This window comes from Camarhynchus parvulus, chromosome 4A, assembly GCF_901933205.1.
Source record: "Camarhynchus parvulus chromosome 4A, STF_HiC, whole genome shotgun sequence".
In the NCBI taxonomy this organism is placed as follows: domain Eukaryota; kingdom Metazoa; phylum Chordata; class Aves; order Passeriformes; family Thraupidae; genus Camarhynchus; species Camarhynchus parvulus.
The window spans coordinates 16,537,059-16,564,137 of record NC_044600.1 but is presented as its reverse complement, the minus strand read 5'-3'; the positions used below and the strand labels follow the sequence as shown (position 1 = coordinate 16,564,137).

Here is a 27,079-nt window from a genome sequence, read left to right as displayed (position 1 = left end):
AACTCCAGCACCAAATTCCGGATGGAAATGTATGTTCTGAACCAGATTTCTTCAAAGACACCAGGGAAAGCACAACACTGGTTTTGTTACAACTACCTCTCTCCAATTATCCCTGCTATCCCAAGCCACAGAAATGCTGAATGTGTTTCTGCACTTCTTGAGCCCAACTGGAATTGCAGACATTCAGTGTTTCTTAAAAAAGCTCAGCCCTGGCTGTCTGTGCTGGATGTTTATGGGAAGGCAGGAGCAAATGGAAAGCACACACCACTGAGGGGAGGGAGAGGCTGATACTGCTGGATTACCTGTCAGAAATGATCTGCCTCTGAGATGGAAGATGGCAGCACAGGAAGGCTGTTAAACATTTGAGGGGGAAAAACTAAAAATACAAAGTTTCAGAAGTGCTGTCAGTATAATCAGGGAGCAAAGCCCGAGTGATGCTCTGTGGAATTCTCCCGTGGATTTGCACCAAGAGGCTCATGTGTCAGCGTGGCCTTGGCCCTTCTATTTACATTCCTGCTCACGACTGCATCCTCAGCCTCTGTGCAATGCCTACATATCCATTTATGTATGAGTAATATTCCCATTGTGAGCAGACAACAAACCTTGCTTCTTTCTTGGCATCCACAACAAAATTAAACCCTGAAACAAACAAAAAACTCCACAATAACACCTGCATCTTTAAATGGGTATTATTAATGTGTCAGCTTTGCTGAACCTAACAAAGGGTTATTTAAAATCCTTTTGTTCAACTGTAGTTGCAGAGTTACTGATCACAGTCCTGAAGAAGATTCAGAATTCTTTGACCCAGGGCTGCTGGGCACATAACTGAGATCAGAAACTGACTCAAAACCTGCCAAGGAACAAGAAACTCTTTTGTGCAGAGGTGAGGTGTAGGAGCGTTGGGGGGTAGGATGGTTAGGATGGACAAAGATCTCTGCAGCCAGGTCTGGAACTTGTGGGTTATTGCAAAGGGCCTGGGTGCAGGGCCCTGCTGGGAGCTGCCAGCCACAGCTCAGAGCAGGCTGAGAGAAGAGAGGGGGAGAGAGGATGAGAGGGTGAGAGAGCAAAAGGATAAGAGAGTAAGAGGGTAAGGGCGTAAAATGGTAAGAGAGTAAAAAAGGTAAGAGAGTGAGGTTCCCATTCCAATACAATAAATGTTCTTCTGTGTTGAATATTCTAATTCTCACTAACCAATCTAGTACAAGATACAAATCCTATAGCATTTACATACAGCCTATAAGAATCACTACATTACCATACTGTGTTATATTTTAAACCCTAAAAACTCCTCTTTGGACCCCTTCTGCCAAGCTGGCAGGGTCTGCTCTGACCCTTGGGCCTGTCTGCAAGCAGAGGGTGTTGTTCCATCAAAAGAAGATCACCTTCAGTTGGCCACACCATTGTTTTCCAGTTGTTCAGTAACTGAGGTATCTCAAAGCTTGCTTTCATTTCAATCTCGCTGAGAGTTTCCATATTCTCAAAATCTTTTGCCAGACAATCATATTTACAAGGCTTTCCTGTTTCATCTTCCCTGACATCAAGGATCAGCAGGAAGGGTCAGGGGAGGAAAGAATCTGCCACCCCAGGCCAGGTGAAGAGCACTGTGAGGTGCTCCCTGTGTTCATGCCTGCCGCACAGCAGAGTGCCAGGGGGGATGCCAGCTCAGCCCACGCCTGAGGCAGGACAGGGAAGCACTGTGGGGCAGATGCCAGGCTGGTGTGCTGCACACCAGCAGAAAGGATCCATTTCCCATGGAAATGACACTCAGTCTCTAGGGGTGAGGGCTGGGAAGAGCCGGAGAGGGAAGGGTGGGTGAGGAGCTGATGAATTCATGCAGTAAGGGACAGAGGAGTTAAAAATCCTGATGCATCATTCCTGTGGTTTGAACAAGCAAAGCAACACCCAATTATCCCAGAGAGTGCACAAAGGGAATGTCAGGGAGTGCAGCCATCTGCAGCAGGCTGATCTGGGAGCCCTGCAGCCACCTCTGCACCATTCCAGGGGTGGAATTTGCTGTTTCCTAGAGATTGGCAAAGAAACAGACACACTTCTGCTTGTAAGTCTCTGGCCACCTCCTGTTTCCATCATATATCTCTTGGGGGAATCTCATAGCAATTAGTTTCTAATTGCTTCAGTAGTCTACAACTGATTTGATGAGAAATGCCATGCAAATGTAATGGCTCTTGCATGTTTCACAGGAGCAGAAATTAATTGCATCATAATTTTAAAAACTCATGTTCTTTCCATTCCCCCTTTTCTTCCATCACATAATATTTTACATTGCCAAAAGAAAGGTCAAATATTACAGTCATATTTTTGTTTCTCTGATCGGGTGCTCTTCTGCCACTGCTCAGTGGCACAGCTCCACCCTGATGAGCTCTGTGTGTTTATTACTGAGCTGTAATTTGAGTGGTTGCTCCCCAAAGCAGTGTGAGCCCTGTAATGCCTCTCCCAGGTGCTGTTTCGTTGGGGTTGGAAGGTTTTGACCTCCTGCCTTCTGGAATCCCTCCAGTAAATCAACTGCATCTTGGCATCATCTCCAAATGAAATCTGCTTGCCACGCAGCAGCGAGGAGACGTGATGAGAGTGTAAAACAGGACAATTTCTCACTGCAGAAATACTTGAACTCACTCCAGACAATTATGCAGCCTGCCATTTTACACATCATCTATTTCACTATTCCTGCATCAATTATTCCACTAACATTGCTGTGCACTAAGCTAGAACCTGTCACTGGTCCTGCAGGTGTGGAAGGGATGAAATACATTGCAAAAAAAAGGGGAAAAAAAAGGTATTTTCATGTGAAAGGCTTTGGGACATCCATTTCAGCAGCCTCTCTACATCTGCTATACAAAGTATTTTTATCTCCCAGCCTGCTTAACACTGTTAATTTCTACCCTAATATGGTTTAGCTCAAGACATGAAGCTGAATTTTCCACTAGTCTGTTCTCTGTCAGCTGAGTTGAAAAGACCTGTTAATTAGAGAAAAAAAAAATAATAGCTTTATTCAAAGATTAACAGAAATTAGGGTGAAAACAAAACTCTTCTGATAGGGAAGGGATATGCATTAGCTGTAAATTCAGGATATCACCCAAAACACAAAGAACAGGTTCAGACTTGTAATTAAGGAAGAAAATTTAGCTCCCTGGAAGAACAGCTTGATAACAATTGTTACTTTCCTTTAGATTTCATGTAGCATCTGTTACAATTTAATTTTTAAAAGCCGCCATTTTTAATTCCCATTAATCTCCAGAATTAACACTGTGATAAAGATCCTGGCAAACATTGAAATTTAACGAGTCAAAATGCCTCTAGGAGCTTTTACAGAATATTTAAGGAATTGAGCAACAGCACTGATGCTTTGAGCGAGATGAAATGCAAAGCCAGCATTAATTAGACACAGACCAGTTGCATCTTCCCTTAATTCAAGAATTTGGCTGACTTCATTCTACAGGCTGTAAATGAATTTATACTGCTGGAGAATGGGACATTTGTCCCTCACCAGGTTTGGAGATGTATTAGGAAGATTTACTTAGTATTGTATTTGCAGGGCACCCCTGACCAAGGCAGGAATGATGCATCTGACTCCATGTTCTCAGAAGGCTGATTTATTACTTTATTATACTATATTATATTAAAGAATACTATCCTATACTAAAGAATACAGAAAGGACACTTACAGAATGCTAAAAAGATAATAATGAAAACTCGGGACTCTTTCCAGAGTCCTGACACAGCTTGGCCCTGATTGGCCAAAGAGTGAAAACAACTCCCAGCAGAATCCAATGGAACAATCACCTGTGGGTAAACAATCTCCAAACACATTCCCCATGAGCACAACACAGGAGAAGCAAATGAGATAATATTGTTTTCCTTTTCTCTGAGGCTTCTCAGCTTCCCAGGAGAAAAATGCTGGGCAAAGGGATTTTTCAGAGAATATGAATGCCACAACTTAGAGATTGAATACTTCACAATGGTGTCTTTTTTCCATCAAGGTTGACAGCAGGAATTAAAAATATCAACTCCTCAACATGCACCTCGATGGGGACATGTGTAGGATTGTACAGATGTAGAAAACAGAGGGGCAAACCCTGTACTTGTGCCCAGGCCCCTGACATCCCAAAGGATTGGGGCACACACCCTGTACCTGTGCCTGCCCTGGGCTGGGAAACCCAGGATGGCACACATTAGTCCAAAAACATTTGCCAAAGTGCCAAATAAGATGGAGGGAAAGCATTTATCCTGTTACTCTCTTGATTTATTGTGTTTTGTTGTGTTTTTTTATTTTTTATTGCCACTCTTGAAAAGAAGGCGATGTAGGCCAAACAAGGCCAGGCTGTTGTGTCTTTTTGAGGAGATTTATGAGGGTTTTGTGACTTACTCAATCCTACCCAACATATTCTCTCTACAAGTGCCAAGGAGGACGAGGGTGTCCCTCAGGAAGTGTGTCAGTGTGCTGCTGTGCCAGGAGAGAGCACAGCCAGTGCAGAATTTGCTCCTCCAGAGGAATGCTGGAGCTTGGCTTGAACTGAAACATCCCCAAACTATCCCGATGCACTGATAAAAACAGCAAGTCTGACTCTCATTTCTGCCCAGCACCTATTTTGGAAGGAAGTCACTGATGTCAGCAGGACGTGGGACAACCTGAAATAACTCCATTTCTCAGAGGGGCTGCCTCAGTAAGTAAAACACATCCACGTGTTACAGGGAAACCCATCAGTCATATTTGATGTCATTTCCTTTGTCACTCTGGGTGACTACTGAGGACAGAATTTTCTCTCACGTCTCTTTACACCACATCACAGAGGGTGTAGGAAGAAATACAGCTATTTTGTGTAATCCCCATCTTCCCAGACCTTTGTTTGCACTGGGATGCTGCCCTGTCCTCCCATGGCTGTGTGCTGGGCAGCAGTTGGGAAGAAGGGCGGGTTGAAAGACAGTGGATTTCCCTCTGGAAATGGAAATGCATGGATACATCAGTTTTGTCCCAAACCACTCCATGCTGGCACAGAGTGCTGTGTTTGTGTTGAAAGCAGGGTGAGGATTTATTTCCCAAAATCTCCTCATTGCTGTCAGTACCTGATTCAAGAGAGACCTGCACAAAGCTGAACAACAGCCTTTCCTTTTTATGAAAGGAACTGTGCACAACAGGACAGCAACAGCTATAGATTTTAGGGGTTTTTGGAGTTGGAAATCCTATTAATGGGTATTCCAGCCTCACCTTTACAGCCTCCCTGTGTCCTTACTTTCAAGACTCCCATTTCTATTAGTCTTGCTTGACCTTGGCCATGTAGTTGTGCTACTTCCAAAGTCTCTGCTGCTCTTCTGCCATCCAAAACTACAGTTTCCTCTCAAGAGTGATGCTGGGATGCTGATTAGGATGCAGTTTTCTGAATTGCTACATGCTACCTGTTCTGGGGCTATTTGTGCTGGCAATCTCTCCTTTCAAAGTCAATCTGTCCCCCAGAATTCCTCATTTTATGGTTTTCCAATGGAGAAATGGTAATGTTTTATATATTGGTGTGCATGGCTGTGCTCTTTGTTCCCCCAAACTTCACAGCACGTTTATCTCAGAGTAATACCCTCATGAATGCAAGAGCAAGCCTTTCTTCTGCTTAAAAAGAATCAACAGCCTGAATATCTGTTTCACAGTCTCCTCCATATGTATAGGCAATGGGATAACAAACTAACCTTTCTCCCAGAGGCTAATTGGATTTCACACAGTTTGGAAGCACCACTAATTCATCAGAGGTATTAAAATTCAGCTTTTACATTCCTACTGGGTAGCTTGGCTATTGACCTCCCTCCTTCCTGCTTTTTGTTCCATTCTGTTTCAAACTTACCCATTTCCTGTACTTAGATAAACAGGCCCTGTGTGCTGCAGCCCCTTGAGAGCAGCATTTCTTCATGCATGAACCCTTACAAGCTGCTGTGGACATACATGCATGAATATTCCTTATTCCACTTAAATAAGCATCACAAATGCTTATCCTAGAAATAATGCATATTGCTCAGGAGCTGGTGTCCCTGCTCTGGTTCAGCTACCTCATGAAGTGAGCATAAGCACTCATGATCAACCTGCTGGAGTTATGCAGCCTAATTAAGAGGATCTGCATTTTTCAGCAACAAAAAGGTGTAAAGATTCCTTCTGGCAATTTGATGGTCTTGACTGGCCCAGAACTTTCTCTTCTGTAGGTGAGAAAGGCAGAGAAAAACCTCTGCAGGAGAGTGGAGTTTGATTGTTTCAATCAAACTGTGTAGGTAGGGCCTGAACGGTCTCTGTGAACACAAGAAAAAGCTGAGATCTCTGAATAATGCATGAAGGAATGGGGAAAAAAATCTCAGTGTTTCTATTGAGAGGTCACAGAGAAACCCAGATGGCAGAGGTGACTTCTCCTGCCCTTCATGGTGCCTCACAGGAGTGAGGGGACAGCGTGGCCATGCTCGGGCCAGGTCTCCACATGGACATTTGGTGGCCCAGGGGGACAGAGGTGGAAGAACAGGTGACAGAGGTCCCTTCCCTCACTGCTGGGTAGCTCAGACAGGCTCCCCAAAGTGCAATTAAAACATTTGTGTGACACAGGCTGGGCATGCAGGAGAGCTCTGGGTCCACTCTGCAATGTTAATATTTGTGCTTTTCCTGCTCCTCTTTCTGTTGCTTATCAATTTTAAGTAGTATTTTTTCAGGAGAGTAGGTAAGTAATTCTCTTTCTGTGAATGCAAATGTGGAATCTATTGAGTGGGTGTGTGCATACTTTAAAGAAATAATTGAATCCAAACATCTCTTATTTCTAAATGCAGGAAACCAGAATCTAATAAAATGTAAATCAATTCAGTGTCTGCTTTGGGCTTGCAGTCTTCAGACTGTTAAAAAGAAAAATGCATTAAGTGCTGTGCATTCCAATACCAACATCTTTATTTTCCATTGCATTGGCTTAACCCTTCAGTCTTCTGAAATCTTTTTCTTTCTGGGTGTGTGATGAGAAGCTTACTACCCATGTTCATCAATTCCCATATTCCTTCTGACTCTTTCTGTGGGTCACTCTGAGGGTGTTTGGTTTCTGTGCTGGGCTTTGCTGATTGCAGACACCCAAGTGACACATCAGAAAGCACAGTTTCCTTTGTGATTTAGGACTTTGGCTCCTCAGACCTGAAACAAGCAGGCCACTGCCAATCTGACTTGGAGTACAGCTGATGGAGTGTAAATAAATCCCTGAGATTGCTGGTGGGAGTTAAAAGAGAGTTTAAAGAGGTTTTAGTGCCATTTTCAGCTCAGTTAAGTCTCGGTGCCTGTCTGGCTGCTGGTCTGACTTGCTCAGCTCAGTGCTGAGAGAGAAAGGACAGGAGCAGGCACTTAAAGCACAGTAATTGTAATTATCTGATTATTGGTTGTGCTCAATTTTACAGCACCTATCAAAGCAGCCTAGGAAAGAAAAGTGTATCTTAATTCATCTTTGTTCTTACAGGCATGCATTTGTCTTCTGGGGTCTTTTTGGCCCTTTTTTTGCCTTTTTCTGCAGACAGTTTTCCCCCTCCTGACATTTGGAAGCCTACAAGCTGAAGGACTGTGATGATCTAAAAGAGACCAAGTGGAGATCTGTTTTCTTTGAACACAACCATTAGATTTGCAGAAACTTAGGGACTTTGAAGCTACTTATGAACTTATCACTGTTCTGCCGCCTGAATTCCTAAATGGGAGGGAGACTGCAGAGAGAATGGTTTACAAGATCAGTATGACTGAGGGAGAGAGCTGAAAATCAGAACATTTTCTGACTGAAAAGGACGCTTCTCTGAAGGGTGGAGAGGATGGTTCAGCTCACCCTGTGTCACTGCTGTGCCCATGATTGTCCTGGAGTGACAGTGAGGGACAGTGAGGGACAGGGAGGGACAGGGAGGGGCAGAAGGAGCTGGGACATCCCAACCCTTCAAAGCAGCCCAGGCTCTGCACTGCTGGGTGATTCAGGCTGAGGCTGAAGTCTTCAAACTTTTTATTTCTAATTCTTTTTAATTGTTTTATTCATGAATAAATCACAGTTTCTAAATAGTGCTGCTGCCTCCTGGAGGAAGCTGGGGACCGCCAGTTACTCCCAGCTGGGCCAGTGTAGATCCTGTGGTTTTACTGCTCCTTTTCCAGGTGAACTCAGAATTCCTGCCTGTGCCAGCACAGGCACTTCAGCAAACTGTGAGCTCACATCCAGGGATGTGTGTGAGGCAAGCTCCATTTTGTCAAAATCCTGAAAAATGCTTAGTTCTACAAGCGCTGTATTAAAATGAGGCAGGGGCTCAGCAGCTCTCCCAAGGCTGCAGCTTTTCCTCTCTGCAATTAAAATTGCTGCAGCAGACACTGATGGACTGTCACTGCAGAAACCCCAGCTAGGCTGCCCTCTCAGGGAAGCTTTTTCTCATGTAAGCAGAGAAGGATTTAGTTTAACAAGGAAAACCTAAGGAATTGCAAACTAATCTCTACAGCCTCCTATTTCTTCCATAATATATATGATAAGGGTTTTTAAAGATCAGACCTTGGCACAAAGAAAAATGCTACCATCAGGCCTATTAGGAATAATGACTTTGTAAGAAATAAATTTGTGCCTCGTTGACTGGGCTGTGAAGATATGATTTCCTTCTTTGGAATTGCTTAAGCTACAGGAATTGGAGAGTAAACATTTCATGCAGTATGATCCTTTCCCAAGTCAATATTGTCCTTTCAATCCTGAATTTCAAATTCAATATTATCCTTTCTTAAACAAAGGCATGCTTGGAAATCAATGCTATTTATCTTGTCTACTGTAGCCATAAACACCAGTTTAATTTTTTTTTGTTATAGATGAAAATGCTTGTAGGCTGAAAACTGCAGAAAGACAAATTCTTCCTGTTTTGCTGGTTCCTGCTGTCATTGCTGAGGGTGCATGACAACAGCCACCAACAAAATCACCATTTTCAAGTGGCAGCATTGCTCCTTGCACTATCTGATTATTGGGTTTTGTCCTGTGCTTTAATAAATTTATAACTAAAACAAAACACAGCATTAAAAAAAATATTTTCAGGTTATCATCTGGGGTAAATTTTTCTGTTGCTATGAAGATTCTTTCAGCTTTTTTGTTTTTCATGCTGTTCCAGGTAAATTATTGGATATAATTAGAGTGATAGATCAGAGCAAGCTAAAGCAGAAAATATTCTTTCAAAAAGAAAAGTCCACACTGCTTGGGGAGAGACTTGTACTACATTAATCTATCTATCTATCTATCTATCTATCTATCTATCTATCTATCTATCTATCTGTCTGTCTGTCTGTCTATCTATCTATTCATCTATGCATTTATTTATTTATCTATATATGTATTTATTTATTTATTTATTTAAATGGAGGAAACACCAGATAAAAGACTTCTGAGGAATGCAGAGAAGACCAATAATGTTATTTGGGAGTCACTAAAAGCCTCTCCAACATTAGTGCAGGTAGAGGTTTGGCCTTGCCTGTCAAGAACAACCTTTAAGCATTCCATACTGGTTAATGAGGTCTCAAACCTGTTATCCCAGCATGGCCTCACTTCCCAGCTTCATGTCCTGCAGGGATGAGCATATCCAGGGCTTTTTCCTGGTGGGTTTCTTTTTTTTCCATTTTCCTTTTTCCATGCCCCCCCTCAGCCAAGCTGGCTCTGGTGCTCTCAGATCCAGCAGTGAAGTCACACTTTTCCCAAAGAAAGTTTACTCCAGTGGCTTCCTGCGGGCAGGAACCCATCTGGGGCGTGTTTCAGGGACTCAGAGCAGTGATCAAGGTCTGGGGTTGAATAAACAAAAGGTAAACAGAAAATACCACACATGTGGTAAACATAAGCAACAGAGCTACAGGCCCCATAGCACAGGAGCCCAGCTGTTTTCTGAATTTTGCTACATTTTGCACTATTTAAGGAGGCTGGGGTTGGGTTTGGCTGTCCTTTCTGCTGTGCTGTGGTGAGCTCTTAGTAGTGGAAGTTACAACAGGAAACCCAAAAGGAACAAATAGGGCAAAGGCAGAAGCGATTGTTTCCTGAATATTCAGAGTTCAGCAAGTAAATTATTGAATTGTCTACCAGCCTCCAGTGCTCACCAGCTGTTCATGACTATTATTTTATATATATATATATATAGCTATAACTACTGTGTGTATTTACACACAATAACTGCTCTCTGGAGGGACAGCCATGCAGAAAAGTGAATTGCAAGTGTCTGTGTTTAAAATGCAGTCAGGTTCCTGCCCGTGGACGCTCTGGGACTTCTCCATCGTGTTTGGACCCTTGGATCTGAAGATTTTCTTGATTTCTTGGGCTTTGTGTTTGCTCAGGGTGGTTGTGGGCAGTGGAGGACAAAATCCACACTTGGACTTTTGACCTGGAGACAACAAAACCTCTGTGGGCTCTTCCTGATGTCATGCAAAGGGCTGGGAATTTTCTGAAGCCGTTTGATCCAAGTTTAGATCACAGATTTAACTGCACAGTGGAGCAGAGCAACCCATGGGTCTTTTCAGTGGCACAAGTGTGGTACTTAGCATTCCGATGGGAACTGCTGTGTTGAGCCAAACCCAATTATTTGCAAATGAACCAGTGCCACACATCCTCAGGGGGAGGGCTGTAATACCAAGCGCTGGCTTGAAATGTCATCTTTTCTTTGGGAGAATTCTCTATAGATGAAGTTAGCTATTTTCAATCTAATTTTAGACCATCAGAAATAGGAATTCACTGGAGTTAGCAGAGGAAATTTTAACTTTGATTATCAAAGCCACAGCAGATTTCAGCCTGCTCCATTTTGAAAGTCAGGACAATGTGAAAAACATTCTTTTCACTAAGGTTTGGCATTGTAACCAGAGCTGGCACTCACGGGCAGTGCTTTAATTATACATTATACTAACCAGTGTGAAATACTGAGCCTTATTAAGATAGCCAAAAGCCTTCTTTAGAGTTGATTTATTAGAGCTTGAAATTAACTTTTCACAGTCCAGCTCCAAGAGATCAGCAGATACAGAAGCTCAGCTCTGCCCCAGTGAGTCCCCCATGGTTATCTCCAGCGCTCTCCGCAGTCCCTCCCAGTGCCCAGACGTGATAAAACCCTGCTCAGCAGCAGCAGCAGCAGCAGCTCCCAGCCTCTCCCCTCCATCACAAACACCAGAGCTGACCCTGGGCTTGCTTGGAAAGGTTTCCTGGGAAAGTGGAGCTTTGGGAAGCCACCCTGGGCTCTGCTGGGTGCTCTGGTGTGTGGCTGCCCAGGCTGGCTCTGCTGGAGCTGTTCCACACTGGGGTGATTGCAGAGGAGCATTTGTGCTGCTCCTGACACAACATCTGGTCAGGATATCTGGGATATCAGGATAGTGTTAGGAATTGTTAAAGCAAGCCCATCATCTGCAGATCTCTGCCAGCTGAGCTCCCAGCCTGACAGGATTTTAAATTTTTCTCTCAGCAACCTGGAAGCATTTTCACATTTCCAAACTCCCAGCTATCAGTTCTCTGATTAAATCCATGGATCTGGGGTTCCCACATCTTGTGCATTGTTGCTGTTTGATGCTGCAAGGCAAGGCAGAGTTTGGAGCTCCAGGTGCTGCAAGATAAAACTTCCTCCTATTGAGGGTGGCAAAAATGGGGAGCAAGGCACTCAGTGAGGGAAAGACTGGCACAACACTTGCAGTAAATCCGGATTTAAATGGTGCTGTGGTGGGAATGGTGTCCTGTTGTACTTTGGGTCTCTCCACCATTAGCACAGATAAACATTTTGGCTTTAAAATTTGTCACCAGGATTGCACAGGAGGAGTCACACCTCTACATCTGTGCTTATCCCCAGTGATTCTTTGAGGGTTTAGGCTCTGTGGGTACCAAGACAGCCCCCAGCACAGGCAGTGGGCTCACAGCCCTGCCAGTGTGGCACAGGGGGCACCTCTGCTCTTTTTTAGAAGTAGCTGTGTCATTCCTTCAGGTGACTGATGTGTCCTGTCAGCTGGGTGGGAAATGCCAGACCTCCAAGAACGGAGTTGTTTGGGGGTTTTATCTCTGTTTTTTGGGGTTATTTAATGCCTCTGTTAGGCTTGACCTGCCCTGGGCAGTTGTGTGATGAGCACCAGCCCTGGGGAAAGCAGGGCCACATTAACCTGGGATGGGGGAAGAGCAGAGAGGCAGAGCCCCCTTCTGCTTCACCAGAGCTGAGCCCCAACAGGACAATGCTGTAGCCCTGAATTTCTCTTCACAGAGAAAAGCAAGGCACAATTCCTCCCAAGAATATTCTTATCTCATTTGCTGTGCCTGTGTTGGTGCCAAAGCAGAATGCAACATGGAGATTGTTTACCCACAGTGATGGAGTTTTGTTTCCTTGGCCTGTCAGGGCCAGGTGTGTGTGTGTGTGTTGAGACTGGGGGCTGACAGTCACGAGATTCTGGGCAGGGTGTGCAGAGCTGAGTGTTGGGAAGGATGAAAGTTTGACAAGAAAGTCTCACAGATCTGTGTGCTTGGCAGAAAGATTTTTAAATGTAGGGTCTGAAGAAGGAATAGAGATGGAAGCAAGTTTTGATATAGAAGAAAAGAATTGCTGAGCCAGTCTTACTGGCTAACCAAGGATATGTTAGTTAGAAGGGGTTTTTATGACTTAGAGCAAAGGATAAACCCACCCCAAACAAGATGTTTTTACCAAGCAGGAAGATAGCACAAGCAAAAAAGTCAGCAGATGGAGAAAGTAGAAAAAAGGTCTCAGAATTTTCCACTGCAAGAAAACTGAAAAACAACTTCCAGCTTAAACTGTAATGTACTAACTTTTAGTGATTGGAGAATAGTAGCATGAATATGGTAATGATAGTAGTTATGATAGGCTATAGGTAAAAGTTAAGGTATAGATTGGTTCTACTCTATTAAGATGCCAAGCAAAGAAAAGTCTATAATGCATTGTAACCAAAACCAAAGGGTCTCCAGGCCTGCCTGCAGCTGGAGCTGACAGCTGTGGGCACAGCTCTGTCACCCACAACCCTAGACTGCTGTAACTCTTGGATACAATAAACTGCATTTGAAGAGCTGCCTGGAGTCCCACATCCCTCATTCAGGCTCTTACAGTTGAATGCTTGGCAGATTCAGTTTAGATGTAATGTAACATAGTGTACCATAGTATAGAATAATACAGTATAATAAAGTAATTAATTACCACTGAAATGCACGCCTCTGTTCTCTCTGCAGGTGACCTGTCTGCACGATTTCTTTGGGGATGATGATGTGTTCATCGCCTGTGGCCCCGAGAAGTTCCGCTATGCACAGGACGACTTTTCCCTGGATGAGAGCGGTAATGTCAAACCCACCCTGAGCCTTTATTGCACTGCCCTTCCCTGCTCCTGTCTGAGCTCAGTGCTGCATGCTTCTGGTCTGGCTTATGAGAGCCACTGCATGGAATTTAACTATAGGAATGTGTGTGACCGTGTTCACAGGGGTCCCAGGATGAGGGAAGAGACAAGGATCTGACTCCATGTTTCAGAAGGCTTGATTTATTATTTTATGATATATATTATATTAAAACTATACTAAAAGAATAGAAGAAAGGATTTCCTCAGAAGGCTAGCTAAGAATAGAAAAAGAAGGAATGATAACAAAGGTTTGTGGCTCAGACAGAGAGTCCGAGCCAGCTGACTGTGATTGGCCATTAATTAGAAACAACCAACATGGGCCAATCAAAGATCCGCCTGTTGCATTCCACAGCAGCAGATAACCATTGTTTACATTTTGTTCCTGAGGCCTCTCAGCTTCTCAGGAGGAAAAATCCTAAAGAAAAGATTTTTCATAAAAGATGTCTGCGACAAATGTGTTTTCTGTTGACAGCGACAAAGCTGTCCTTTGTCTCTTCAAAAAGGAAAGAAGCCCAGAAGTTTCTCTCTTTGAAAAAAGCCACTTCATGGGCTCAGGGGACATAATTTCAAACTTAAGGATAGCTAATTGGACAGAAGCCAAAAAGTCTCACTTGGGCAATTTACTAGAAATAGAAGTGAACAAACTAATTGCTTTTGTAGGGTGTTTTACCAAGAGCAAGAACCTCTTGCACCTGGCTCGGTTTTTCTCTGTTTGTTGTTTTGCTTTTTATTAAACCTTTTTGTTTCCAACACTGCAACAGAAGCCATCCTGCTGATTTTTATGCCTCCAAGGGTAGCTGAGCTATCTTGGGTGTGTTATAGACCCCCAAGAGCTTATGAGACCTGGCTCAAGAAGGCTGCTGTAACATTTAACATCCTTTTGGGATACTTATCCAGTCAGCACTATTATAATCAGGCAAATACTGACGGAGGTGTAGTCAGAATAAATTAAGTCCTACAGCATTTTGACATTTACTGCAAAATCTGGGAGTGTTTATACTTTCGATTTTCTCCAGTCACAATCAGATAGATGCATTTTTCTTGAGAGCTAATCATCCTTATGTAGACACATGCATATTAAAAATGGAAACAAGCAAGAGTTGAAAATAAAAATCACATTTCCACTGCTTACTTCTGCTGAAAAAAGCAGGGCAATAATTCCCTTTTTGGGGGCATGACTGGGACAGCACCGGTATTTTTGCTTGTCACCACTGCCATCAAAATTCTCTAATATGTGAGTCTCTGTGATCAATTACACCATGAAATCTTTGATTTTACAGAATATACAGAGCTTGGACTTGCAGGCCTTACCACCCACCCCACCTGGCAACTGTACCCACCTGTGTGCAGGTGCCAGTGAGTGCAGCAAGAGGAAATTAATGCCATTTTAACCGTTTAAACTGAATAAAATGTGCTCTCCAAGCATCTAGGCACACTTCCCAAAGCTCTACGTGTGTTGTGTAAGGAACACAAGCCCCATCCTGTCCTATATGCTGCAAACTGGCTCTGTATTGAGGGTCAAAGATGATTTTTGCTGGATGCCAGGAAGCCAAGCAGCCTCTAGTCTCCAAACACCGAGTTTTTTATTACTCCCTTGCAAGCCTGATTTTATTTTAGTGCTTCCAAAGTGCTTCTTTAGGTACTTCTGCCCTGTGTACTCCACATGAACCCATTTGATGGTCTTGGGGTAATTCAAAGGAAGTTTCCAAGGTTCAGCTGAGACTTTGCAGGCAGAGGATAAAGCCTGTGGCAGGCTGGGGAAGTGCTCTGTAAGCTGAGCTTCACATTGTTTTTCACCACTCAGCAGTTGAGTCAGCTCCACAGGGAGCTCCACGCTGGAAAACAGCTCGGATGCAGCCCTGGCAGAACAACTGGATGGAAATCCCAGCTCTGCCTCCACTCGTGGGCACTGCTGGCTTCTCCAGCTTGGATTGCTCTGGCAGGAGGAAGCCGAGTTTGCTGTTGGGAAGGCAGTGAGCAGCTCCAGAGGCGTTTTTGCAGGAGCCCTTGCAGCTCCCAGGGAGCAGATGAGGAGCCTCAGCAGTGTTTCCCCATTGTACACCCATCAGCCTTCCTCCTTCCAAGGCAGATGCTGCCAGGAGAGCTGCAAATCCTGAGGTTTTGCAGATGAGTGTCACTTCATAAAATCTCCTCTGTCATGGGGAAATTTCTCTTGCCTGTTTGGATGACACACACCAGGATTGCTGGTTATGATGTTCACTCTGGCAGGACGTCAGGAAACAAAAAGAGAATCAGCACAAGAGAGGATTATGTCATCTTTTCCTCCTGGCTGCCCACCACAGCTTCCACCCTCTAATCCTGCTGCTGAGCACCTTCCAGATGACATTGCTCTGTCCTTTTTGTACCCCCTGGTTTCAGCATGGTGGAAATGTCACACTTTGGTGACATTTAGAGGCCTTTTCACACCAACCTCAGCACAGCCAGGTTTCCACCTCCTGCAAAAGCTCAGGGATTGCCTCTGACCCTTGCCAAGGGCTGAGCTGGAGGAATTCCTCAGAGTCAGCCTTTCTCTGCTGGAAAATGCAAAACCAGGTTTCCTTCCAAGGAATTACTCCCCTGGGAAGAGCATAAATTTGGAAGCTCTTGCAAAGACCTAACATGAAGTATTTTTACTTTTTTGGTTTATTTTTTTTTAGTGAGTAATTCAGGTGACTAAACACAGCTGCCTGACACCCTTTGAGTCCCCTCACAACAGCAGTACTGCTCTTCATGTATAAAAAATTTGGCTATATTTGGGCTGGACCTCTACAAGCCTTTCAAGTGACATCATCTGTGAGAATTCAAGCATTTTTGAAGGAAAAAAACCCCACAACTTTTTCTATTCCTGATTTACAATTTCCAAAATTGATTTAGCAGGAGAGAAAATAAGCTGGCTGTAGGTTTAATTCCTGCCATGCAGCATCCCTGGAGCACAAGGCCTCCTCTCCTGACATTCTTGTGCTGCATGGCCCAACAGCAAAACTCTCTCAAACCATCCAGGAGCAGAGATGGAGCCTTGGCTGGCTGAGAATGAGCAAAGCCTGGGGAAAAATTGAAGCCAATTACATTTTCATAGATACACTGATATATCATTAAATAACATATACATTTAGGTCAGACAGCTTGCTTTTGGTTGACCAATTATTTATCTGCTCTGTGCTGCCTTAATTCCATTGGGGACTCCATTCCAGGGGGTCCTCAGTGTGGAGCATGTGGGGCTGAGCTGAACTTTTCCATAAAAAACTGCCTGCATGTGGAACACGTAACTCACATCTGTAAAAAAGACACATTTTTCACATCTTGGTGAGGACAAGCTGTTGGAGGAGATGAGGTGGAACCAGCTAACATTTGACAAAAAGGAAATCCCTTTTTTATTGCCTTCTTCTTAACTGGGTTAAGTTAATAACTTGAGGGGTGGAAAGTTCCTTTTCTGTTAGCTCTCAGTGTAAATAAAACCCAGTTCTGAAGATCAGGCATGCCTGAAACCCTGGGACACGTGGAGGTTTGTTAGCATTTCAGCTCCCCTCTGCAGGACTCTGTAGATCATGTTTACATTTCCCACTCTTCCTGGCCTATTTAGTTTTTAAGGAAGCACAGTTGGGGTCCTCATTTGCTCACATCTTCCAGTACATAAATCTGCTGGGCTTGTTTATAAAAACCTTGCTGAAAGGGATGAGTGGCCAGGACAGAGGATGTGCTTTGTGAAACCATCTTGTCTCCTTTGCTTTGTGCATCTGAAAAGTTGCAGCTTGTTGAGGACAGAAGAGGCTGGTTCCAGCTGGGTGAAAGCCTCCTGGGGCAGCTGCCCCATCTGCCACTTGGAGGCTTCATTTACAGCACACCATGAGCTGTTTGCTGGCTTTCTGCACCTGCAGAAAGGGCACTCATCATTCCTGGTACTGGGTCTTCACAAGAGTGTGATGGTGTTCACAGGGGTCTCAGGTTGAGGGAAGAGATGAGGATCTGACTCCATGTTTCAGAAGGCTGATTTATTATTTTATGATATATATTACATTAAAACTATACTAAAAGAATAGAAGAAAGGATTTCCTCAGAAGGCTAGCTAAGAATAGAATAGGAAAGAAGAATGATAACAAAAGCTTCTGTCTCAGACAGAGAGTCCGAGCCAGCTGGGCTGTGATTGGCCATTAATTAAAAACAACCAACATGGGTCAATCACAGATGCACCTGTTGCATTCCACAGCAGCAGATAGTCAATGTTTACATTTTGTTCCTGAGGCCTCTCAGCTTCTCAGGAGGAAAAATCCTAAGGGAAGGATTTTTCATAAAAGATGTCTGCGACACGGGAGGGCTACAGCAAAATACCTGGATTTTCTTGAGTGTTCCCTCAGTCAGTGTTGGCCATTTTCATTGTGCTCAGGAGAGCCAAGGGAAGGGCAGAAAATGTTTCATGGGAGCCAGCCTGACACCCACAGAGCCTCAGCACCTCCCCTAGAGGAGCAGAGCTGTTCTCTCTGCCCTCCCCTTGATGAGTCTCCTTTCAGCCCTTGGAGAACAAGGGACAATATCAGCTTTTCCCTTGCCCTTGGGGTTCCTGCACCTCTCTGGGGACCAGGCACTGAGCTGTTTCACAGCAGGGCCATAACCAGGTGGGTCTGTGTTCCCGCAGAGTGCCGGGTGATGAAGGGGAGCCCAGCAGGTGCCACGGGCAGCAAATCCTCGCCCACCCCTCAGAAGAGCTCGGCCAAGAGCCCCGCGCCCATGCGCCGCAGCAAGTCCCCGGCCGATTCAGGTAACCACCAAGATGGTGAGTGATTGTTTCTTGGTGTCTGCCTTTCACTGTGCTCCAGGGAAAAGCACAAACTCCCTGTGCTTGCTGAGGAAACTCAGGTGTCTTTTGGAAACAAGAAGCTATTAAATATTGGGAAGGAATCTCCTGGTTGGTGAAGCGCGGTTGTGGCTCGAGGTTGTTCCAGCCACAGGCTCACAGCTCCTTCCCCAAAAATGTTTTAAAAGAAGTTTCTATTCCCCAGGCAGGAAATCAAGGCCCACAGTGCTCCCAGATGGTCCCTGCAGATACAGAGTGATTTAGGGTGACCTCCTGTGCAAAGCAAATGGTGATTATTGCGCAGGTCAGGAGTGGCTCCTCACAATCATTATTTAAAGGAGACCAGTGACCTTGCAATTGCAGAACTGCTGATGGGTTTATTGATGGGACACTGAGACACTCAGTAATGGAAAAGAGGGAAAATGGGAATCCTAATTTGCTGCAGCAGCTTGCACCATTTCAAATGCCTCCTTCCTTCTGCAGCAGCACCGGGGTTGGCAGCACATGTGGGGAGCTGCAGCACTGTCAGTCCAAGGCTGGGCTGAGTATTGCAGTGATTCTGGTAATTGACAGTCCTTAGAGTCATGGAGGGCTTCTGGGGTTATGATTGACAAAAAATGTCATGGTTTGACGCTGGCGCAATGCCAGTGCCCCCATGAAAATACATTCTCCCTGGTGTCTACTGCGAGATGTGACCAGGAATAGAGCAAAGCAGGCTCCAGCTTAGGAATAGAAGGGAAAAAAAACTTTATTAATTTACAATATATAAAAGAAACAGAACTCAGGATGAAAACCTTCCAAACATTCCTTCTCCCCCCAGCCAAGTTCCCAATACATCACAGTAAGACAAAACCTTAGACTCTCAATTCAGTTGCCACCCCTCAGATCACCAACTCTCAGTCCATCACCACCCTTCAGATGTTCCAAAAGAGAACCAGACATGGCCTCTCAACTAAAATGGCCAAAACATCAATTAAACATGTCAGAATTCCAGGAGAGCTTCACAGCTTGAGTTCAGGTGTCCCACAGCATCAACACAGGCGATATAAACCAGAAATTCCTTTTCACCGTCATGCTAACGTGCTGCATATTGCATGGGAACATCACACGACAGCTGATCATCAGTAGAAATGGGATTATTAGTCAGAAAATTCTCTTGGCAGCAATCAGAAGGATTTCCCCCTTCATTTGCAGTTCATTTGTTTAGGGTGTGTGGGTGTTTTTCAGCTACCTAAAGGGACAGTGTGAAATTGGTTGGCACATGCCAAGACTATATTTTTTAAAAAATATTTCTTTCTGAGGTGATTTTGCATTCATAAAGTTTTTCTTCAAGATTCCATTTGTGGCTATTCTCAAACTCAGGCTTGCCATAATTTAACCACTTTCACAGCCCCAAATGCCTGCTGAAGCTGTGTAGGCACATTGAAGGCACGATGGGAAATGTGATTTACAAAAACCCAGAAGTAACACTCAGTGATGTGGGAGTCAGCTCACGCATGAGCAGCTTTAAACCTTCCCCACAAGCATCAGGTGCTGCTGATTCCCACCAGAAGCAGAGTTTACTGCATGAGCATAGAGTTTAATGTGAAATGGCAATTATTGTGTGCCTGATTTTAACTGATTGAGCGACTCCAGGCCCAGGATGGTGACTCATCTGATGAGCTTTAATGAACACACTTAGCAGAGCTTTTCAGGGGGAGATTAAAACAACCAGAAAGGCTGAACAATAACCAGTTCCTGGAGTTAAGGTCAGTAATGAAGAGCAAATCAGGTTTCTTTAATCTGTCCAGACAAGAGTCTTTCGTGCTTTCCTGTAATTTCAATAAAGGAAAAAATGGCACTTGTCCTGCTTAATGAGGATAAAAAAGACTGAGCTCTGTTAGTACTGAAAAATAGAAGACTCTTGTTTTCTCAGGACAGAGAGAAAAAAGAATACCATTTTGTATTCTTGTATTGAACTGGTAATAAACTAAGTGGATTTACACATCTCATAAGAACCAATATTTACATTTAGATGAGACTTTGGAGTTATCACATTCAAAAAGCAAAGAAAGCTGAATGAAGTCTGATTAATAAAAGATGATCTGACCTATTTTTCCCCCCCAGAATCTCACCCATTTAATGTGTGAAACTATTTAAAAGCAGTTTTACTTCAAATATATGCAATATTTCTGCTGTGTGTTTGCTCCCCTACCCATTTGTACCTTTTGTCTTTGTTGTCTTTCCCTCTGCTGTGGTTGTCATGTGCAATCTCATGAGCGTTTCCTTGGTTTTGTGTTGTCTCTGTTCTTCCCAGTTATTTTCTGTGCAGGTTTCTGTATCCTATTCTCCCACCAAGGTCTCCAAGGCCATTGTGACATATCTGGGCACTGATGTCTGGGCAGGTTTGGAGGGGAATCTTTGGGTGAGAGGAGTCTAAACCCACCTCACAGTGAGGTGTCAGGGCCTCACTGTGGAAAGCTCAATCCCTTTAGGCAGCCAGAGCCCTTCAGCTCCCAGGATATCCAAAAAAGTGATGTGGCAAATCCACAGAAGCAATTTAAACATTGTTTTCTTGGCACGGCGCTTTTCTCTTACCATGCAGTCATTTAAATGAATGAATGAAAATTAAATTAATGAATGCAGAACAAAGAAGAGTCTCTCTGCTCTAAGGAGATGGGAACTCACCCCAATCCTTGTATTCCCAAGGGAAATCCTTTCTCCCTTCCCTCACTAACACCCAACCCATAGCTGTCCTTCCTAGGCAATGCCAGTGGATTTCTAGCAAAATTTGAGTTATAAAGCTTCTGTGTATTTCTAACCTCAATCTTTCCTCCTGGGGATTCAGCTTTGCTGAAAGACCCAGCTCAGAGCAGTGAAATCCATACTAAACCTCACCTGCAGGGCACCATCCAGTTCCTTCTCCTAACGTGGCAGAGGAAAACTGGCCATGAGGAGCCTCTGTGCTTCTGCCCTGATCCGTGAGATTCAAATGGAGCAGGGTCAGCATGAAGTTTGGCAGAATTTCTTTAACAGACTGCTCCAACAAGGAGTCAGGCTAAGCAAAAGCCAGAGCTAAATCTCAGGGGAGAAATACAGGAGAGAAAATAATGATGTCATTTACCATTCTTTCTTTGTTATAAGAACTTGGATTTATCTTATACAAACTGATGTGCCAAACAAGGGTTCAGTTGTATAAAAACATGTGCTGTGATGGGAGAGCTTATGATTATTAAAACCAGGACAGAGCCACGGGTACCTGAACTGAAATTTGAAAATGTCTTTGCCTTGATTTGGCCTGGAGAGAATATGAGCAGGGCTCTGAGGCTGCTGCAAGACCTTAATGTCTCAGTCCACTAATGGACAGAGGGACAAAAGCACATTCAGCAGGCAGCAGCAATTAGCAAACAGACCCAGAGTGTCCGTCTGTCCTGGCTGCAGGGCTGCTCCCAGGGGCCATTATGGATGAGTGTGTCCAAGGGCAGCAGATGTCTGGGGAATGCCATGATGCCTCAGGTTTTAGCTTTTATATTTCTCAGGTTCTGTGCTGCTTTGGTGTGTGGGTCTGGGCTTCATATGAGGGGATGGGGAGCTCTGTGCACAGAGCAGGGAGACAAAACAATTCCTGCTCCAGCTGGGGACCAAGGACAAATGATCCAAATCTCAGGCCCAGGAGCACAAACACCGTGGGCTGAGGAGAGAAAAACAAGACTGCATGGGCTAAAGCTGGAATTGGACAATGAACTCTGGATCCAGAGCCCCAGTCATCCCAGCAAACCTTAGCAACACCCAGGGAACAATTCCATGTGACACACCTGCCTAAAAAGGGCCCTAAAAAAGGACTGAAGAAGGACTTCTGACAAGGGCATAAAGTGATAGGACAAAGGGGGAATGGACTTAAGCTAGAGGAGGGCAGGTTTAGACATTAATAAGAAATTCTTTGCTGTGAGGATGCTGAGGCCCTGGCACAGGTGCCCAGAGCAGCTGTGGCTGCCCCTGGATCCCTGGCAGTGCCCAAGGCCAGGCTGGACAGGGCTGGGAGCAGCCTGGGACAGTGGGAGGTGTCCCTGTCCATGTCAGGGGGTGGAATGGGATGAGCTTTAAGCTCCCTTCCAACCCAAACTTTTGTGTGATTCTAAAATATCTGTGGGGGGAGCAGACAGAGAATTCAGTTTCCCTGGATCTCTCATCTCAAACACAACAGGAATATTCTCCATCCCCCCTCTCATGTGCTGACAAGTCTGATTTCTCTCCTGAGTACAAACTGCCTCGTGCACAGGGGGAGGTGAGGATCCTGTGGAAAAAAGGTGCACATGCTCCTGCAATTAAAGAATATTACATATACACTTCAAGGTAAATTGATGTTGCAGAGCAAATTCAATGCCATGAATAAGCCATAATGCACAAAGAATAAAATGGTGGAAAAACCCTAAAGAATTGAAAGGAAAGCTGGTTCTAAAGAACAGTTCCTGATAGCTGAGTGTAGGTGAGATCCTGAGCTACCCTAAATCATCAGCAGATTTTAGTGGAGCAGCAGTGTTATGCACCACCTGGGGCCCGCTCTTTGCCTCCTGTTATTTTCTTGCATTTCAGTTCAAAGGAAGCACAGGCAAGTTTGCTTATGAGCACTATTCTTCATTAGCAGGCAGAGAAAATTAAACTGGGCTTCTTCATTGTTGCTCCTGCTGCAAAATTCTGCTGTCTTTGTAATGATATCCATCCATCTCATTCCATTTCTGATTTGGATGTCACATCTGGTTTTTTGTTGATGCTCATAAAATATTTACATGCCTGCTGTAGCACTTAAAACTCTCATTGTATTAGGGAATTTCTATCCTGCCCTGCAGCAATCACATCCATTTTGCTGCACACTGGCTCTGCTGTTGTTCCAGTCTTGTTGGTGGAAAGGAAATTGGGGTTTCTTGCAGAGTTGTTAGGTGGCATTCTTCAGCTTAGGGAGGATCAGTGACAATTGGAGATAAAGAAAGAGGCATTTTAGAAATTGGAAATGGATTCTAGCTAATGGAGATTATATCAGTCCTCTTGTTCCCCACATTTTCTTTAATAGGAAACACAAATTCACTCAGTGAAATAAAACATAAAAGAGATCCAAGTTATTTTTTACTGAATTGCCTTCATTATTTGGCATACCGTTAGAGAACTCTACTTTTTTTCCCACCAGCCTGGAGAGCAGCTCATTTTGTAGAGCTCAGTGCAGGTGCCAGCAGGAAACAGCTCCTGCTTTTCCAGAACAGGTTTTTCCCCTATCAATAAAGCATGATTTGTGTAAGATAAGGAGGTGAAGTGTTACTCTGTTCCCCAATTATCTATAAATCATTATTTCTACCACCTTTTAAAAATATCCATTTCCTCAGTTAGGTGCATTTGTAATAGGAAAAAAGCTGTGTGTGATGAATACCCTCCTCTTCCAACAGAGGAGGAAGTGCATGGAAATGATGGATGTGAAGGCAGAGGAGCCACACCACCATGAATTTGTTGTTTTAAGGTGCTGGCAGCTCCTCCTTTGTCCCGGGGCTTTGAGCATGTGAGCAACGCCAATCACTTGTTTTTTAAAAATTTTAAAAGTTTAATAGTAATAAAATGGTTATGAAAATAGTAATACAATTAGAGTAATAATAATTTGGACAAATTGAATTAGGACAATATGAGACAACAAATACAAAGAGTTATGGACGTCTGGGTACCTTTTTCTGGGCAGCACGAGCCCGAAAAAGGACACACATTAACAGAGGATTAACCCTTAAAAACAATAACCTGTTGCATATTCATACACCTGATACATGATGCATAAATTCCATTCAAACACAGGATTCTGTCTGGTCAGTGTCAGCTTCTTCCTCTGAATCCTAACAGCGCCTTCAAGGCAGGAAGAAGTTCATTTCTTCTGATAATGAAGCAATAAATTCTTTTTCTCTGAAAGATTTCAGGTGTCCTGTGGCTGCTATGCCGCTGCGAGTCCTTTCTTTAAAAAAGTATCCTACATAGCATAGTTTCTATTTTAACATTTTTTATAACCTAAAACTATATTTAACACAGTACTTAAGAGAATTAATACAGCATTACTTTCTAACACAACACATATAATATTCATTTTAATATTTGCGAAAAGCCAATCATAAAATACATGCATTTTTCACAAGCACGTGTTTCTTTTCACACCTGCTTGCCCTCTGCCTTTGTTGCAAACCTGAGCTACCCCTGTTCCTCACAAGGAGGTAACAGAGAAGAGCACTGAGTCTTTCTGAGGCATTAAAGCAAGAGCTGTGCTGGTTTGGCTCTTAAAAATACAACATTCACATATTTTACTCTATGACACTTTATTACACTTCTTCAGTCTCCTCCAGACACTCAAGTACTTGATGAATTTTAAGTAACTGATTTGTAGATTCAGCTGTCACAATTGAAAGCATAATTCCATCAGGCTCTTTGGCCACTTACTCCCATCCACAACAAAATACAGCCAGGGCATTCCAGGCTGCTGTTTGCCTAATTTTTCATTTCTATAATTGACATCTCACCTCGCTTGGGTAAGATCCAGGATATCTTCAGCCTCTGGTTTCCAGTCATGCCCTTAAACAGTTTGAGAACACAGAAATTGTCTTTCTGTTTTTCTGGTGATATGTGCCTTGGATTGTCTTGGTGAGTATTTCTTGGGTGAAATATTGCTCCCTCAATTTATTTTGTATCTCACTGTATTTTGCAGCTGAAATCCTTGAGTTATGTTTACAGCTATGCTGTTCACTTGTTTTGTTGTTTTTTTCCTCCTGCCTAACATGAATAAACCGTGCTGTTGAATGTTCGGAGACCTTCCATCTCCCCAAAGGAGAAAACCCTTCCCCTTGCTTGCCTGATTTGCAGCTTGTGTCTTGTTTCCTGCCAGCCAACGGGACCTCCAGCAGCCAGCTGTCCACCCCCAAGTCCAAGCAGTCCCCGATCTCCACGCCCACCAGCCCCGGGAGCCTCCGCAAGCACAAGGTATTACGTTTCTTATACCTTACTACACCTCCTTCTGCCTCAGCCCCTCAGCTCTGGGGGACACTGAAGTCATGGCCATATCCTCTGGAAGAATAACTCATGTTCAAACAGGGGAGTTTGGCCCTTTAGCTGTAAAAGTTGTCCTTTAGGGCAAGGTGGTGAGCAAAGCCTGACTCCTCCCCTGGAGCTGTTAATGTGTGCTGGAGACTGCCCAAAGGGATCAGAGGAGACAACTTAACCATGAGCTTGTGCCACTATTTGAAAAAAATCATTGATGGATTGTGGTTTCATGTCAACCCTCCTGGCCTGAAAAGCTTCAAGTGTTGGCAAATCAGGCCCATTAAAGAGCAGAAGCAACACAAACATTACTGCAGTTCTCAGACATCACTTTAATGATGCTCCTGAAGAATTTAAGTTTTTTAAATTATTTAAGGCCATGCTCTGTTTTACAGGAATCAGGTGATTCTTACAGCTGGTGTGGTAATTGTGTTGTGGATCAGACCAACAGGTAGCACAGCATCCTGGCAGGGACCAGGAAACCTGGGCTGGCTCATGGATAATTCATGTATTGATTTATTTAAAAGGTACAGCAGCTGTCACAGCTTTTTCAGTTCCTGTTATTCAGGGCCACTCTGTGCTGAGTTCTGACTTTCATTTCTGTGGGCCTTTGCATTTCTGGAATAGCCACCATGCTGCTTCCAACAGTTTTCACTTGATACGGGAATTGGAGCTTGGGCACAAATGTAGATGTGAGAGGAGGTCAGGGGGATTTCTCTTTAGTAAAACAGAATGCGCCTCTCAGCCTGACTCTGAAAGCATTGACTCAAAGATTTTGAAGAGTAATTTAAAAATGCTGGTGGTGCTGAGGTTTTGCAGTCAGCAGCCACGTGGAACCCACCGTGGGGCAGCTTGCAGGGGTTGAACCAATTCTGTTTAACAAAGCGTAGCTGAATCCAAATGAAAACTGTTTTCCTCAGGACCTCACTCTGTTCTCAGCTGCTCAGTCTAAGTTTGAGAAAACACACCAAATTTAACACAATGTGTCCAGATTTATTATTAATTTATAACTGAGGACAGAATCTGGTCCATGGTCTGAGTTCATCACTTCAGCAGAAGTAATGCTGCAACTGCACCCTTTGCTTCAGCATTAGGAACAATAAAGATTTTCCAAACTTTCCATCTCATTGAGAAATTTTGAGGTGAGGATTTGTTTCTCAAGACAAATAAAACTCACCTTTTTAATGTTTCATGTATGTTTGCAGCTGGCTGATTTATCACCTTTCCAGTGCAGCCCTGAGACCATTTGTAATAGATGGAGACTGCTGAGGGCAAAGCCAACCCAGCTATGATTTTCTCCACGAAGTTAAGCCAATCAGCAAACACAAATTCAGCATTTTAGGTTACCAGAATATTCATGCATCATTGTCTTTCTCCCAGAAGCAATTTCCTGCTTATGATGAAATCACTTTTCTCTCCTTAAAGCTCAAGTGATAAATGCTTAGGTTGAGCTCACCACAAAGTCCTATGTTACCTCTTCTTATATCAAGATTTCTGTGAATTTCCTTCCTGAATATTTGGGTTTTTCTTCATTTTGCTCACAGTTATTACCTGTGTGTGGGTCAGAGTTCAAAAAGGTCCCAGGAGAGCTCTTGAGCTGGTTCCTGTACCTTGTCCCACAAGAACTTTAAACAAATGCAATAAAATGGTTACCCCAGAAAGGGACACTGGAAAAGCATTATATTGAGCATTTGATCCAAATAACAAACTTGGGATTATTTTATTAACTTTTCCAACTGATTAGAAGTTACTTAAAATAAAGAATAAACCATGGAAGATGTGATTTTCCTGGAGATTTGTCCTGAGGGCAGCTGTCAAACCAAGGTAAGACTCTTCATTGTGGACTTAGGTTTAAAGAGATGTGTTTAAGGCACGATGCTGCTCCTTCGTGCGCGTGCTGGAATGGCCACATTGAT

The 27,079-nt window shown here is 43.8% G+C and overlaps 1 protein-coding gene across 5 annotated transcripts in view; it reads left to right on the top strand.

The window, feature by feature from the left end:
* Positions 1-27,079, top strand: part of DCX (doublecortin) — an 83,190-nt gene that overhangs the window by 44,116 nt on the left and 11,995 nt on the right. For 2 of the 5 annotated variants that reach the window (XM_030967974.1, XM_030967975.1), the window contains 3 exons: positions 13,182-13,284; positions 17,973-18,110; positions 25,012-25,109. In XM_030967974.1, the coding sequence (XP_030823834.1) occupies positions 13,182-13,284; positions 17,973-18,110; positions 25,012-25,109 (339 nt within the window). The remainder of the gene's footprint in view (positions 1-13,181; positions 13,285-17,972; positions 18,111-25,011; positions 25,110-27,079) is intronic. The other 3 variants (XM_030967977.1, XM_030967976.1, XM_030967978.1) reach the window with 3 other exon arrangements.